The sequence below is a fragment of the Podarcis vaucheri genome, assembly GCF_965113315.1.
Source record: "Podarcis vaucheri genome assembly, chromosome: 3".
Lineage (NCBI taxonomy): Eukaryota > Metazoa > Chordata > Lepidosauria > Squamata > Lacertidae > Podarcis > Podarcis vaucheri.
In genome coordinates this window covers 124,255,754-124,272,128 of record NC_138761.1, presented here as the reverse complement: position 1 = coordinate 124,272,128, position 16,375 = coordinate 124,255,754, and the positions used below count along the sequence as shown (strand labels likewise).

Genomic DNA, 16,375 nt, shown 5'->3' with positions numbered 1-16,375 from the left:
GAGCGGTACCTATTTATCTACTTGCACTTTGATGTGCTTTCAAACTGCTAGGTTGGCAGGAGCAAGGACCGAGCAACGGGAGCTCAGCCCGTCATGGGGATTCGAACCGCTGACCTTCTGATCGGCAAGTCCTAGGCTCTGTGGTTTAACCCACAGCGCCACCCTGTGACACTAATCCAACACTAAAAATTGTGACAGCGAGGACCCCTTCTAAACCAAGGATAGGAACTTCTCCATTTAGTTAGGCATTCAGTACTTCCCCGGCTGCCATGCTCTTGCATCCACACCTTTGTAAGGCAGGAAGATGGGAGCAGAACAACTTGGCCCCTCCCATGTGAACTCCTTGGTCCCACACGTGAGACTTTATTGTCCCCCTTGGACACAGGCTGCCCCACCAAGCCCAGGTGCTACCAGCTGCCACAGACTGGCTGGTATTCTTGCCGTCACCATGGCAGCAGCAGAAAAGAAAAGAAAAATACTGTGTGGCCACAATGAATGGCTGCATGGGAGGAGCATGAGTCAGGTAGTGAGGGCCCTTAACTATGGTGCTGGTCTTGCACACATATAAGCAAGCACTCACACACATATTTAAACGAAGGTACATGTGAGAAAACGAAGGGTGAATGCACAAAAAGGGTATCACACACACAAATTTGCATCCATGAATTCAGACAGAAAACTGCTTGTATATAGAAATAATCATTTGGACCAATTTTGTAGCTGAGGGTAGGGATGGAAGGACAGAAATTATATTTCATTGGCATCAAAACTATTAGTGTGCCTTCCCTAATTTATAGGAGCCCCAAATATGCTGCACCATTATATATTTTTTTAAAATGATATTTATTAAAGTTTCTAAAAAAGGTTACAAAAATAAGAAAAAGAAGAAAAAGAAAAAAGAAAAAAAAAGAAAAATACAAAATACAGAGAAATAAAAACACTTAAAGTGGGTTTTTTTATGCTGCACCATTATAAGCTTTGTGAATTCTCACAGCAAAAAAGCATTGCAATCAAAGCTGTGAGGAGCAACTTACATGCTGCGCATCTGCTTATTGGCAAGGGAACAAATGGTTATCCATCCATCTCTTTCTGCCTCGAGGATAACAGGGCTGGGGCAGAGAGAGGGAAGAAGCAATGTTAGTTCAAGGCAACCCATAATAATGCAAGTCCACGATACATTTCTCTCCCCCATGCACAGTAACAATCCAAATGTATTATTTAATGTCAGGGCTGCTACCCAGTCCCAGCTCACATAGGACCACGTTAGCCAACGTTCACGTTAAAAGAGTCTTTATTGGGTTACAGGTTCCATCTCCGAACTGCAATGTGCAGCCCTACGTCTTCTGCGTTAGACCGGCGAAGACCCGTCTGAGTCTCCGCCTCTAGCACACCAGCTTAATACCCTAGCCTTGCTCCACCTCCTGCGCCTTTCCCTCCGTCTCTGGGTCCTTCTGCCCCCCGGGGTCTCTTCCTTCCTACTCTCTTCTGACGCGGACCCCCCTGACCCTTCCTCCTCCTTGCGGCGGGCTTTGGGACCTGGCTCACTCTCCGGGCTGCTTACTGCGCCAGCTTCCGCTGCATTTGAACTTGGCGCGCGCGCCCAACTCTCTACCTTCCTCTTGACCGTTTCGTCGCTCCCTGAGGTGGGCGTGACTACTCCTGACTCATGCCCTCCCTCCTGCTGAAAGCCTCCGGAACCCGATGTCTGGTCCCCTTTCTCCCCGCTGCTCCCGGCTGGGCACGTGGATCCCGATCTCCAACTGCTGCTCTCTGATCCCTCTCTGTCCCCTTCTTCCCGGGGTGTCCCCCTGGGTCCCCCCCTTGCTCTGACCGCTGGCGCTCCCTTCTGGGAATCCTCGGACTCACTGGACAGGCTCGGTGATCTCGGGTCGTCATCCGCACTCATCCCTCCTTCGTATTCCTCCCCCTCGCTCTCTGTCTCCTCCCTTCTCTGCGTCTCTGCTCCTGAACCCCTGACATTTAATTATAGCCAGGGTTGGGACAGGGGCAGGCTTTGGAAATCTTTCGTAATATGGCAACCCCAAATGGATCTTCTCAATTTTGGGTCTTCTCAATTTTGAGCTTCCTTGGCTCAGTGCCCTGTGCAGGGGATCCATTCACACCTCCCTAAACCCAACACTGGTTGGGGTACGGATCCTGTGGGCCTGCTCATGTTCTCGGAGCGCATCTCCCACCATGGCTGACCGTTGGCCATTCTGGCTGGGGCCTGGCGTGTTAGAGTCCAGCAACTGGAGAACCACAGTTCCCCATCCTGGAAATGCAAAGGGAGTAACCCTATATCAAGGGGAACTGAAGGAACCAATAAACACACTTACCCATCAATAAAATCTGTGTTAAAACTGTAGGCATCAAATTCTTGGGCCAGGATAAGACCATAGACTTGCATTACATTTCCTAACAGGATAAAGATGGGGGTGGGGGAATTATTCAAAAGGCAAAATGAAAATCTGTGTAGAGGAAGACGGGGAGTTGGGTTTTACTGCCTTGATTTCTTCAGTGCAGTAGAAGATGCCCTCTGTAAGTATTATAAATCTAAAAATTATAAGCAAGAATCATAAAGAATAATACATACAGTGGCGTAGCGTGGGTTGTCAGCACCCGGGGCAAGGCAAGTAATTTGCGCCCCCTAACCCGTGGATTTGCGCCCCCTAACCCTAACCCCCAGATGTTGCGCCCGGTGCAGCCGGGCCCCCCTGCACCCCCCACGCTACGCCACTGAATACATAGATAACAAATTCTCCATGGCTGGTGTTAAGAGGAGTCAAAACTGTACTATTTTTATGTGGTATTTGTTAACATTAAAACAAAAGAGGTCAATACATTAGTCAGCATTATCCTGTATCTTATTTCAGGTCAGTATTATAACATTATATATAATTTTAAAGTTAACTTGGGGTTGCAGCATTATAATATTAACCTAAACTGCTTCTTAATATTATTGCCTTAATTGCTGTAATGAGCCTAACTAATGTTAATGACTTCGAAATAGCTTGGAGACACAATTCAGGATATAGCATGTAGGCTTATGCGAATTTAAAAAATCATGGGGATCGGAAGGTCAGAAAATCGTAATAATAGCCTGAAATAAGATACAGGAAAACACTGTTCATTGTTCTTTCTGGTATCTGCTATAGTCCCTTATCTTATGCTCCTTTTTGTGTATAGGACTCATCAGCCCAGGAATGTAGACCATCCAAAGAGAAGGAAAACTCTTAAAAGTTCTTGACAAGTAAATCATAAATAAGTTGTTTTCCCCATCAATTGTATAAATAAAGACATACGGTCTCCACGTTAAGGTCCATCCTTTACCTGGGACTCCATAGGGGGGGTCCACACGATAGACCACAGGAGTGTGTGCAACAGAGAACTGTTAAGAAAAGAATATATATTATATTACATTGCCTTTCACAAAACTATTGTTTCATTCACAGTTTTGGAGAGAGAGACATCAGTGTACTCTTGCCATGTAGTGAGAAAACTCTACTTATGTTGATGGTTGTCTGTCCTCTGCCATTTTTGCAGAAGGGCAGAAAAATCACAGAATTAAGTATTATGCCAGGGGTCATAGAATCATAGAATCGTAGAGTTGGAAGAGACCACAAGGGCCATCGAGTCCAACCCCCTGCCAAGCAGGAAACACCATCAGAGCACTCCTGACATATGGTTGTCAAGCCTCTGCTTAAAGACCTCCAAAGGAGGAGACTCCACCACACTCCTTGGCAGCAAATTCCACTGTCAAACAGCTCTTACTGTCAGGAAGTTCTTCCGAATGTTTAGGTGGAATCTTCTTTCTTGTAGTTTGGATCCATTGCTCCATGTCCGCTTCTCTGGAGCAGCAGAAAACAACCTTTCTCCCTCCTCTATGTGACATCCTTTTATATATTTGAACATGGCTATCATATCACCCCTTAACCTCCTCTTCTCCAGGCTAAACATGCCCAGCTCCCTTAGCCGTTCCTCATAAGGCATCGTTTCCAGGCCTTTGACCATTTTGGTTGCCCTCCTCTGGACACGTTGCAGTTTGTCAGTGTCCTTCTTGAACTGTGGTGCCCAGAACTGGACACAGGACTCCAGGTGAGGTCTGACTGGGCCGGTCCACTGTCCCTCAGACCTTGCGGGGGGCCGGACTATATTTTGAAGAGGAAAGGAAAAAAAGAACTCCAATGCCCCACAAATAACCCAGATATACATTTTAAATAAAAGGACACATTCTACTCATGTAAAAACACGCTGATTCCTGGACTGTCCAAGGGCCGGATTGAGAAGGCGATTGGGCCAGATCCGGCCCCTAGGCCTTACATTGCCTACCCATGTATTAAGCTGAGCCAGACCAGAGTCTGGTGATGCAGTGCCTCAGAATTCCACCAGAGGGCTGGGGCCTTTCTCTGATTGGCTACCAAGGCAGCCAGCTGGTGAGGGGTGGAGCCTGATTGGATACCCTAAGACAGGCTTCCTCAAGCTCGGCCCTCCAGATGTTTTGAAACTACAATTCCCATCATCCCTGACCGCTGGTCCTGCTAGCTAGGGATCATGGGAGTTGTAGGCCAAAAACATCTGGAGGGCCGAGGTTGAGGAAGCCTGCCTTAAAGAATTCTGCAAAATACTCTACAATCCTAACATTTTTTCAGGCTGCTTTTTCAGTGACACATCGCTTAGACATTTGTGGCATATTTTTGCTAGTTTTGAATATTTTGAATGAATTTTTGGTTAGTGAATAAAATCCTGTCTCTTTCCCAAACCTAACTTCATCCAGTCACGTTTGCATTCTGATACTTACTGGTATTAAAAGCAATTCAAATATTCTCACCTTTCTCAAATATCCAATATATTCATATCCTGTTTTTCAATTATCTATGATCCAAAATTATAATAAATTATTCTTGGAATATGTATCAGTGACCTGTTTGTTAAATGTTATAAGTGACATTCATTCCCACAAATCCTCTGGGAAGAAGCCAGTGAAGGAGCCATGGCTCGACCAGAACACATCTCGGCTTTTAATTGCCCCTCCTCTTTGCCTTCTCAGACACCTGACATTTTTTTGCCAGCTGGATTATAGACAATTTCCTCTCCACAAACCCAGTAGTCACTTTTAGTGTATATTACTGATACCATTAGCAATACGGCCTTTCTGTGGTGTGGAGAATGGTAAAATTATTTTGGAAGGCCACTTGTAATTGGAGCCTTGATTTACCTCTAGTATCCGTAACTGCATTCAGTTCATTTTCAGGCTTTCTTTTATAACAATTTTTATTGAGAGTTTCTTTTATAACAATTTTTATTGAGATTTTTCAACATGAGATACAATAAAAACCCAACTAATCTAAAATAAAAAAGAAAGAAAAGAATAATAGAAAACAAAGGAAGAATGAAAAAAACCCAATGTGCATATATAATATTAAGCCCTCTATCACTATACCTTGATCCTTATTCCACACACAGAAGATTGAACCCTCCCAGCTCCAACCTTCCCCCTTTTCCCTCAGCCTCACACCCTGAGAAAACATCTCTGGCCTGCCTCTCCTGCAGGTTCCTTCATCCCCTGTCCATCACCCATCCTCATCCATTCCAAATACAAATGGCATTTTAATATTTAGCATTTTTATTATTTTTGTTCCTAAAGTTAACCTGCAAAGATACTGGAAAGACTGATGTCTATCAGTGGTGTATAGAAAATGCTGTTTGTAGCTGAACAGCGTAGATGATGATTTCAGGATTAAAATAACCCTTCTCTAACTACAGAGCTGCAAATAAAACGTTTTAAATGTGTTGTAAAGTGCAGGTAAACGGCGTTCCGTGTGCTGCGCTGGCTCGCCAGATGCAGCTTTGTCACGCTGGCCACGTGACCCGGAAGTGTCTCCGGACAGCGCTGGCCCCCGGCCTCTTGAGTGAGATGGGCGCACAAACCCCAGAGTCTGTCAAGACTGGCCCGTTCGGGCAGGGGTACCTTTACCTTTACCTAAAGTGCAATATACAAATGTGACACTAGATGGTGAAAGTGAGCTATGCAAAATTCAATGTATTTTTCAAAACTTTTTTTTAAAGCATTTTCACAGTTTTTTATATGTGTGTAGATTCCACCAAGGGTCGTCTCTCCCCCCAGGTCAGTCAAGTGCGGTGGTAGGGTGGCAATGGGTAGGGCTGGGCGAGGCGGAGCTGCTTGTTGCTGCCGCCAGTGCTGGGTCTGGTGGCAGCCTGGGCAAGGCGCAGCGTGCAATCCACCCCAGCGCCTAGCGGATCAGGCCCTTTGGATGTTGTCAAGGGGCGCAGGGCCTGCCGGCAGTGTCAACCTGGCTCTGCAAGGTACGAGGTGAAGTCCACCCCAGCGCCTAGCCAAGTGGGGGCGTCTGGTGCTGCTGACTTGCATCTAGTAAATAACTGTCTACTCAGACGAACGTTGCACTGAATTCAGTGGGCCTTACTCCTAGGTAAGGGTGCAGGGGGCTATAGTGTTTCATCTAGGCAGCCAGGGCTCCTCCGGATGACAAAATCTTTTTGCACCAGATCAGTGAGGACAACTTGCTTTTAAAAATTCTCCCATATATACAGAACTCCTTATGTGCCTTTTGGACTGTATCTGTAGGTTTCCCCCTCTGTGTCAAATCACTGGGGTCAAGTAAGTGTTGCTTACTTTTTATAATGGAAGATGAATCGTCCTCAGGAGGTTCAGGACTCTCCTTCCTTGGAGGCTTCTAAGCAGAGGTTGGGTGGCCATCTGTCATGGATGCTTTAGCGAAGTTTCCTACATAGCTGGGGTTTGCACTAGGACGATGATTCTACGTTTTGCTGCTTCAGCAATATTTCATTGTGTTCCTGTGGTTTTATGTAATTGTATTTTGTATAATTTATAAAAATTATAAATAAAACTTATTCTATTTACTAAGAAAACATTTCTACCTGTAAGACGGGAGGGGGCATAGGGGTAGCCAGGATTTTTGTTAAGGGGGGCAGAATTTGCATTGATTTTTATTTGGGGGGGCAGCTGTCCCCTGCCTCCCTTGGCTATGCCCATGAGGGGGCACAGGAAGGAAACAAGGACGGAAACGGGCCATGGTCAGAATAAGGTAGGGAAAGACTGGTTTAAAACGCACACTTGTTGGTGAAACAAACCAACTTCATGGATTTAAGAAGGTTTGCTGTGAAACTGACCAGAGTTTGTTTTATAGCTTGATCTCTGGTTCAATCACCACACTAAACAGAGATTATGTGAAGGCTACAGGTTTCACAAGAGGAAGAGTGGCAGAGAGAGAATGAGACTGAAGTTTCATTTTGGTTCACTGCAACTCATGCACATAGCGCTAAACCATAGTTTAGCATTACACCGAATGTAGCTGGTGGCATCTCTACACTGACAGCATGAAAGCAATGGCTTGTGGACTCTCACTCCTTGGAGGTTTTTAAGCAGATGTTGGATAGCCCTCTGCCATGGTTGCTTTAGCAGAGATTCCTGCATTTCAGGGGGGCTGGACTAGATGACCCCTGGGTCCCTTCCAGCTCTAGAATTCTATGCTTCTAGAGACAAAGGGATGCACACAATCATTTGCGAGATCAGGGATTCTTTACAAATAAGACATGAAGAGCAGGCTTTCCATAAGCTTCCATGATCTAGCACAACAGAACTGCCTTCCTTTACAGACTCTGCCTCTTGCACTTCTCCCGCTAAGAGGAAGGTGAAGCAATCGGAATACTTAATGAATCTTCTCCTCTTCATGCTGATCATCAGAGGCATGAGGTCAGCTTCTGACTGCGCCACTGGGCACAAGCTGTGGGGAAGCAGAGGAGGAAGCGCAAGGAGAGGAAGGCAGTGGCCGCCAGCTGCTTGGAATACCTTCCGCAGGTTTCTCCAAACCTGTCACAGCCAGCAGCTGTCTACGTTTTTACAACTACCACAGAGAGAGAAAATTAATTTTTAATGCGCATGGCTCACAGGTTCTCGTGCCCCCAAACAAAGAGGCAGTGTGTGTTTTATTTCGCTTGGAATGTGTCTCATTAACTGCATCCCCTGGTGGTTTTTCATCAGCTCTCTAAGCTAGCTGAACTCCCAAACAGCACCTGAGCTTTAATGTGCAATTTGCTGAAACATGGGACTCCTCATGCTCGATGCTGCAGAAAACCCTTGGTTGCACTTGTACACAACATGGTAAAAGTTCTGGCTCATTGGCGAGCAGAGACAGCTGAGTGAGCTCAGTGAGCAAAAAGCAAGCTTATTCTCTATTCCCAAACCACACATATCTCACCAGCCTTAGTGCCATTCCATGCTGATGTTGCAGTGACAGAAAGCTCATATGCATAGCCAGTTTACCAAATATTCTTCCACACAGCAAGTACAGAGAAATCTTCATTAGCTCTTGGCAGGATGACCCACAGAGAACATAGAGACAAGCAAACTGCTCTTGTCCCAGGGAACTGAGATCATTTGTATCAGCTTAGCAAGCAGGGGCGATTTTGTAAGTTCAGATATGTAGTAAGACTGGTTGCCTGTTTCAGTTTGATGAAACCACAAGAGATGGGTGCTCTGGGCATCTTTGACTGGTCTTACGAATGTTGTGGTTGTGCCATGGCAAATGCTCAGAAGTGTATGTTCCTGAGTTAAAGGTCCATTGAAAATAAGTCCCGGCTGTCACCAAGCCTGCATGTGGCCCTGATCACACGTTACACGCTAACAAACATAACAAGATGGAAGATACTTTTGTTCCCACCAGGGCTAAATGAATTGTCAAGTAAAGCCACTTCCGCATAAGGAGGAGGTGGGGCTCTGGGCTTCACGGCCCCTCCACATGCGCGGGAGTTGGGGGCCAGCCCCGTGCAATTGGGGGATTCCCGGCTGTGTCATCCCCTAGTGGGCCAATCGGGTTGGTCCGGGGGTGTGGCCTGCCCCATAAAGGCAGGACACAGCCAGGGATCTCCCTCTTTGTCCGCCCACCAGCTGCTCCAGTTTTCCCACCCTCCTGCCCTCTGAGGTTTTCTTTCTTTGACCTTGCTATGGACCTTGGTTGGGCGCCATTGAAGGGCCTGGTAGGAATTTTCCCACTTGGCAAATTGGCACCAACCACTTGGTTTTCACCTACCTCGTAGCAAATCGTCACAACTTTCTGAGTATTGGCCGTTAGGCATTGGAATAGTTCTGTAGATGGAAAGAGGGGAGGTAGCGCCATCACCTGCCCCACATATTGAAGGGTAGTCTGTTACAGGATTCCAGGGGGCGTGGCCCTGTCCGAAACCTAGGGAGGTTGGGGCCTAAGGCATGACCCCTATCGGTGACCCCAGGGGAGCTCCGAGTTGAAGTGCATCAGCAGGACTCCCCCTACTGGTGGTTAACCCTTCCCGGACTTCAAGCAGATGGGCTGGAGTCAGATATAGTCGATTAGGTCCCATGCCTAAGCCAATACTGCTCATCACCTATAACCAATTAAGTTGTGGCCTTTTTTAGCCCATTAACCTTAATAATTTTGTCATGTGTCATTATTTCTACCTGGGGGGGTCAGGAACTCGCCATGCAAGAAGAGTGTGATTGCATAGGCTGTATGAGAATGAACTGGGTACAGATTGAGCATTTGCCTCCTCCTGCACCCTTTATTCCTTCCAGTCCATGAGAGCAAGTTCCACTCCTATTCACAAGGTTATATCCAGTGTATGCCAAGGTTTTCTTCCTCTGCCGTGCTTGCCAATGCCTCATGCCTTACACCATCACATGTACTACAAAGCTTAGGCAGTCAACGAGTTAAAGGGCGTGTTCAATGTGCCATTGAGCCTGGGCATCTCATAAATACAAGGATGAGCTGGGCTAAGGCTCAGAGCTAGCTCTAAATGTCTAAATTCTACACTGCATTAAAATCGTTATTTCTAACAATGTATTAATGGCCCATGTCCTATGGCCTGGCTACTGGATTGTTCCTAATCACGCGTCCATCCCCTTGAATACATACCTGAAATGTGCAGTTGTCACAGTGCAACTCCTTCGTGTTGTTGACAATTTGCCCATTCAGAGTGAACTGGAGTTGGTAAAGTCCTCCCCACTGCGAAGCCCTTCAATGGAAATAATAAGAGCAAAGCATAGCTAGCAAGCAGCATGAGAGAGACTGGAGTCCACCTTACTAAAATGTAAAGCTTAATATTGAATCTGAAGAAAGAAACGAGGCAGCCATGATTTCTCCCACCCAGTTCCCACCCATCTTGTCATTAACTCCCCTGGGTCTTCTGTAGGGGAGAAAAACACACACACAAAATGGGTTCAGAAGAGCAGAGAAGGAAGGCCTTGGAGGAGAAGACCATGGAGAAGAAAACATGGCTGCCTCATCTCCCGGGTGCTTCAATGATATAATATAGTCTGTGGGGAGTACCTAGGAAAGCTAATAGAGCCTGATCCTCTGTTGGGGGGGGGGAGGGTTGCAGGAGGGGATTGCAGAATAGGACTAGGTCTGTTACGGCAACTTCTGTTTTATGCTATCTGAGAACAAGGACTTTCTAAACTTAAATAAAGTTCAGTTAACTCCACCGCCACCACTTTGCAAATTCAGGTGGTGATATAGGGTTTCCACCTTTTTTTCTAGAAATAGGGCTGTGTCTTTCACAGTTAACGGCGTGTAGTCACTGTACGGGTAAAGCTTTTCCTCCACAGATGTACAGTAACATGAAAATCTTCACCTTCTGGATTGCTGCTCATTATGTGACTTTTAAAAGAAAAACTGCTCTCCCAGAAAAACAGTGGTGTGATATTTTTACTGGAGGGTTGGGGGAGGAGAGTGGGGAAGAATAGCACAGGAGACAGCTGCAAATTGCCACCCAAGTGCAGCAGGTCAAAGTTTTAACTTAGTAATAATTATCCAGAAACCCAGTCTTTAAACTTAAGCTTTTTTTCTCTCTTTCTCTTCAGGGCACAGGTATGTGCCACACTTGTTAATCATTGTCGTTAACATTTTAAATTCTGATTTCCTGCTTGGCACTTGGTGAAATCCTTGTTATGGTCTGGAATATAAACTAACGCTGCTTTTCTAATAACTTTTCTCACCCACATATACTTTTCCTATTAAAGTCACTGTCCGATAAAAACTAATAAATTCACAACCAAGGCATAAGGGGGGGGGACATGACTCTTGTTGGTGTATCTTTTCTAATATTACAGCTACACTAGGGTGTCAAGCATTTTGAAGATCTAAATAGACTTGAAATGTTCTTTAAACGGAAAGACGGAAAGACAATGACTTTCGCTTAATTAAAAACTGAGAGGTAACGAAGTATTTGTTACTGAGCTGGTGCTTCAAGCAAAGGCTGGTGCCAAGAGGCCTGCAATAAGCCCTGAAGAACAAGTTTATTCAGGACTTTTTGAGTAAAAAATGAAATGCTGGAACTCTTATCTTAATATGCTAAGGGTGTCAGCACAAAATGGCAGCAAAAAAAGAAGAGGTGCTGATATCAGTGAGTATGGTCACACAAAAAAGCACTGAGGTTTTATAGATATAGACAGACAGATATTCTATCCTTGAAACATGCCCATGGTAGCTGACAAGTATTGATATATAGAAAATTAACAGTACAACCCTATGGTATATCTTCAGAAGGACTGCAACTGAAAATAATTAAAAACGGAGAAACGTTGCATAAAAAGAAAAAAAAATCAAGAAATGGAGTTAAAGCATAACAAAAGAGCAGGAAAAATGTTAACACCATAGCAAGACCATCCAGGGTTGCCATATTTTGAAGAGCAAAAAAGAGGACATTTGCAGACTTCTACTTGGAACTATGGATCACTATGACGACTCTACCCATGAAAAAGAGGGTGTGCCCTGGAAAAAGAGGACATATGGCAAGTAATCCTGCAGGTCCTATAATATGTCTGTGCTTATTGATGTCAGTCTAGTTCTAGTGGTGTAGTTTTCTGTTTTTATGGTGAATTTTTATTGTTTTTATCCTCTACAAGTTGTTGGGGTTGTTTTTTTTACGTTTATATGTACACCGCTTAGAAATTCTGAAAAGCATGCTGTAAATAAATATATAAAGAATAAAACCCTGGGCAAGGACTTCTGCATACACAATGGGGCCTTCTCCCCTCCCCCCCCCTTGCTGCCTCAAATTGGGGGCTGTCGGGGGCTGTCAGGAGAACCCCCAGAGCAGCATGCAGCGGGGGGGGGAGGGATCATTCTGTCTGGGAAGCCACATTGCTTGCCCTGATGGAGCAGTTGCCTCAGGACAATGTTTACTTTCTCTTCATGCTTTGAGAAGGTCCCGGTTTGAATCGTCGGTGGCACGTTAAAGGGGGCAGGAAGCAGTGGGTGAGGACATTTCCTGCTTGAGAACCTGCCTCCGTGTTGGGTTTGGATCCCTTCTCGTTGCTTGTTGCAATAAGATACACTTCCTGAATTGATGTTCGTTAGTAAGGTTGAAGCATGGAAGGAATGTAGGTCCATTCCCACAACCTACAAGAGCACATTGTAAACTCACATATATCAACAGAATGCTTCTCTAACGTGGTTTTGGGATGGTTTGAGTCCACTATCCCTTCTTGGCCCACAGGAAATATTTTAACCAGAAGGACATATACATATATGTATATATATATACAGATGTTGGGTGCCAAGTCCCATTAGACCCAGCCAGGGAGATGGTCAGGGATGATGGGGCCTGCATTTCAGCATCTGGATGGCTCCAGATTAACTAATCTGGATCTCTGCTATTGTGCTCTGCCCCCGATAATAGCACTGCAAAGAACCTTCCTTACCTTGTTTGGCATTTTGTGGTGGACAGATCAAAGCTGACAGGCTGAATGTCACACAGTACTGTAGGCAGCCCTGAATTCAAGAACGACACTTCCAGGTGAGACCAATTGATGGGATATGAGAGGCCTAATGGTGGGCAACCAAACAACAAGCAAACACAGCAACATTTTAAGGCACAGAAGGTGAAACGGGATAAACACTGATCTCCTGTCTGACAATATGTGCAGGGCACAGAGGACATTGTGCATAACAGCACCATCATATATCACAATCCAGACACTTCCAAGCCCTTAATAAATTCTGCGCCTTTTCCAATTTACAATATCATTTTTGAGAAGAGGCAACTAGAACTGTACACAGTACTCCAAGTGCTGTTATACCATAGATTTGTAGGGCATTATGATATCAGCAGTTTTATTTTCAGTTCTTTTCCTAATTATCCTTTACATGGAATTAGACTTTTTCACAGATCCTGCACACCAGGTCAACCCTTTCATCAAGCTGCTGGTCTCATTCCTGGTCAGACACTGCCAGTTTGAACTCCATGAACATATAGGGGAATTTAATATTTTTGGGGGCACAATGTGGATCACTTTACATATGTTTACAATGAATTTTATTTGCCTCTTGTCTTTTTTTTTTTAAAAAAAATATTAACTGGCCAATCACATCAAATTAAATCACATCATATAAATTCCAAATTACAAAGCCAAATTTTTAAATTTTATTGGGGGAACCCATACTTCAAGATCCAAAGGGGGATTCAGATCATCTTCTTATTACTGCGTTAATGTCCAAATCAGTCCCAATCAGTCCAAACAAAGTTCATAATTCTATCCAGTCTTATCTTGGTGTTTCCACATCATATCTTATTCATATAATTTCTCTTTTTCCTTTACGATCTCTTCTGTTGGTCTCCTTAAGCCGATAGCAAGTATAATAATCCTGTGTGGATTTCCCGTTCCTCCACTAAGTCCAGATGGTTTCCATATATCTCCTTCATAGATAACATCGCTCTTTCCATCGTAAATTTTGGCATTTGTCACTCTTAAGTCTCACCGAGGAGTTGATCCACGATATGTAAACAACTCTATTTCTCTCTTTCTCCTCCCAGACCCAAGAGCTCCAACAATGCTTCCCAAAATGGCGACGGCATTTTTTAGCTGCGTCATTCCAAAACTCTTAGCTTTCCAGCTTCATCTTGAAACATTGCTTTGGATCGAAGGTTTATCTCCACACAGCCTTAAATCCACAGCTTAAGTCCTTAGTTTCTGACTCATTAGGGGAGGGGATTCTTGTTAAATCACATATAAAAAAGGAAGGCAGGTGTTTTTTTCCCCTCCCCCATTTGTCATACCGTATCTTGACGTATCTTCTCATATTTTATTATTGTCTTGTTATCAGAGATCTCTTCTGTCAGCAGTCTTTACTCCCCTTTTTCCTTGAAGCATGTGCAATTAATCTCGTCCAAATTGTTTCTTTTAAAGATCATTGCAACTAGGGGCGCGAATCAGGGACGGTGTCCAGGAGAGCCGAAAATCCCACAGGAGGGCTTTGTGCCTAGTGCCCCCACCCCCACAAATTCGGGGGTGGTATAGGGCACAGCAGGCAAGGGCCGTCTCCCCCACAGTCCTGGGGGGGGTTAGGGAGGCTAATTACCCCCATCATAGCCTCCAAATTACCTTGTGTGGGTCGGAGAGATGTTATTGTCAGCCATCTTCCGATGCGCCCCCTAGTGGCCCCCCGCCCTTTATTTGCCTCTTGTCATGGGACATGAGGATAGATCATCTTGTGCATCACTAATGGTGAAAGAGGAGGAAGCAGAGAATAGGGGGGGAAATGGCCAGTTCTCACAATGGAAGGATATAAGAAGTGGATTCTCCTAAGGACCTGTATTGGAGCATGTGCTTTTTAACTTGCTCATAAATGACCTGGAGTTAGGGGTGAGCAGTGAAATAGCCAAGTTGGCTGTTATCAAGGTGTTCAAGGCAGTTTTGAAAGAGAGAGAGAGAGAGAGAGAGAGAGAGAGAGAGAGACCGAGACCATGAGGAGCTCCAAAAGGATCTCTCCAAACTGGGCAAATTGGCCATAAAATGGCAAACACAATTCAGTGTACACAAGTGCAAAATGATACAATCTGTGGCAAAAAATATATATATTCTAATCTCATTTACAGGATCTGAAGTGGAAGTTACTGACCAGGAAAGAGAATTTGGGGTTGTGCTGGACAGCTCAATGAGGATGTTGACCCACAATGTGGCAGCTGTGAAACTGTGGGTTTCAAGTTAGGAATCATTAATGAAAGGGACTGAAAATAAAATTATCAATATAATAATGCCATTTTAGGAATCAACAGTGCAATTGCATTTAGAATACTTTGTTTGCAGTATTGCCCATTGTCTCTCACATAGCAGAGAATATCTCCTCTAGGATTATGTGGGCTGACACACGTGAGCAGTAATTAAAGTGTGCTTCTTGCTTTAAAACTATTGTTTTCACCCACATGCAAATTTAATCAGCAGATTAATTGATAAATTACCATTGGTTGACAAAATCACACATGATTAATCTAGTAACATTTTCTTTTAAAAATTGGGTTGAGGTGCCACAAAGAGCAGCTAGTCTTATGACTGTCCCTTTTTGTCTAGAAATACCACCAACAGTTTCTGAGCGGCCCCAGAATCTACCCTCATATCTCAGTGTGATCCAAGTTCCGCCGCCAATGCTGCCTTCCTTTGGCTCCATGGTTACCTTTGCCAACGTAACTATAAAAAGAAAAAAACCGACATATGCAATGAATTATGTAATGGTACAGCAAGTCGCTTTTCTTCTTAAAAGAATAATCTATTTGTAAAGGCCTTTCGGAGCATGTGGATGCAGACTGAGCAGAACTGGGAGATCGTGAAAGGTTTGTGAAGGTCTCTTCCTATGAAAGAGACTCCTGCGTGTTCCATACCTCCCTCTGAAAAAACAAATCCCTGCTGGACAGATCCTTGATGCAATGGAGGCAGCAACACTGGTTGTCTTTGCGGCTCTCCCTGCCACGTGGCAGGCCTGATTAGGAACCTGAACACATGCTTGGCCAGCTCCTGGGTGAGATACCGTATATGCCTCTCATAGTCCAGTCCTTGCCCAGTCCATTTCATCAACTGCAGCTCCTCAGAATAAAGGTAAAGGGAGCCCTGACCATTAGGTCCAGCCGTGACCGACTCTGGGGTTGCGGTGCTCATCTCGCTTTACTGGCCGAGGGAGCCGGCGTACAGCTTCCAGGTCATGTGGCCAGCATGACTAAGCCACTTCTGGCGAACCAGAGCAGCACACGGAAATGGCGTTTCCCTTCCCGCCGGAGCGGTACCTATTTATCTACTTGCACTTTGACATGCTTTCAAACTGCTAGGTTGGCAGGAGCTGGGACCGAGCAACGGGAGCTCACCCCATCACGGGGATTCGAACCGCCGACCTTCTGATCGGCAAGTCCTAGGCTCTGTGGTTTAACCCACAGCGCCACCCGCACCCTGCTCCTCAGTATACTAAGGGGCAAAACAGACTCTGCAGTGCAGGAGTACGCACTCAGGAACAATCATGCCCATGGCCTTACGAGCCTCCCCATTCCATAGTGGAACTAAGGCCTCAGCAAGATC

The 16,375-nt window shown here is 45.1% G+C and overlaps 1 protein-coding gene across 1 annotated transcript in view; it reads right to left on the bottom strand.

The window, feature by feature from the left end:
• The window catches only part of PKHD1 (PKHD1 ciliary IPT domain containing fibrocystin/polyductin), a 253,117-nt gene that overhangs the window by 232,521 nt on the left and 4,221 nt on the right, over nt 1-16,375 (bottom strand). The window contains exons 3-8 of the mRNA XM_082216559.1: nt 15,422-15,499; nt 12,737-12,860; nt 9,948-10,047; nt 3,331-3,388; nt 2,337-2,415; nt 1,035-1,109 (exon numbers count right to left, since the gene is read on the bottom strand). Of these exons, the coding sequence (XP_082072685.1) occupies nt 1,035-1,109; nt 2,337-2,415; nt 3,331-3,388; nt 9,948-10,047; nt 12,737-12,860; nt 15,422-15,499 (514 nt within the window). The remainder of the gene's footprint in view (nt 1-1,034; nt 1,110-2,336; nt 2,416-3,330; nt 3,389-9,947; nt 10,048-12,736; nt 12,861-15,421; nt 15,500-16,375) is intronic.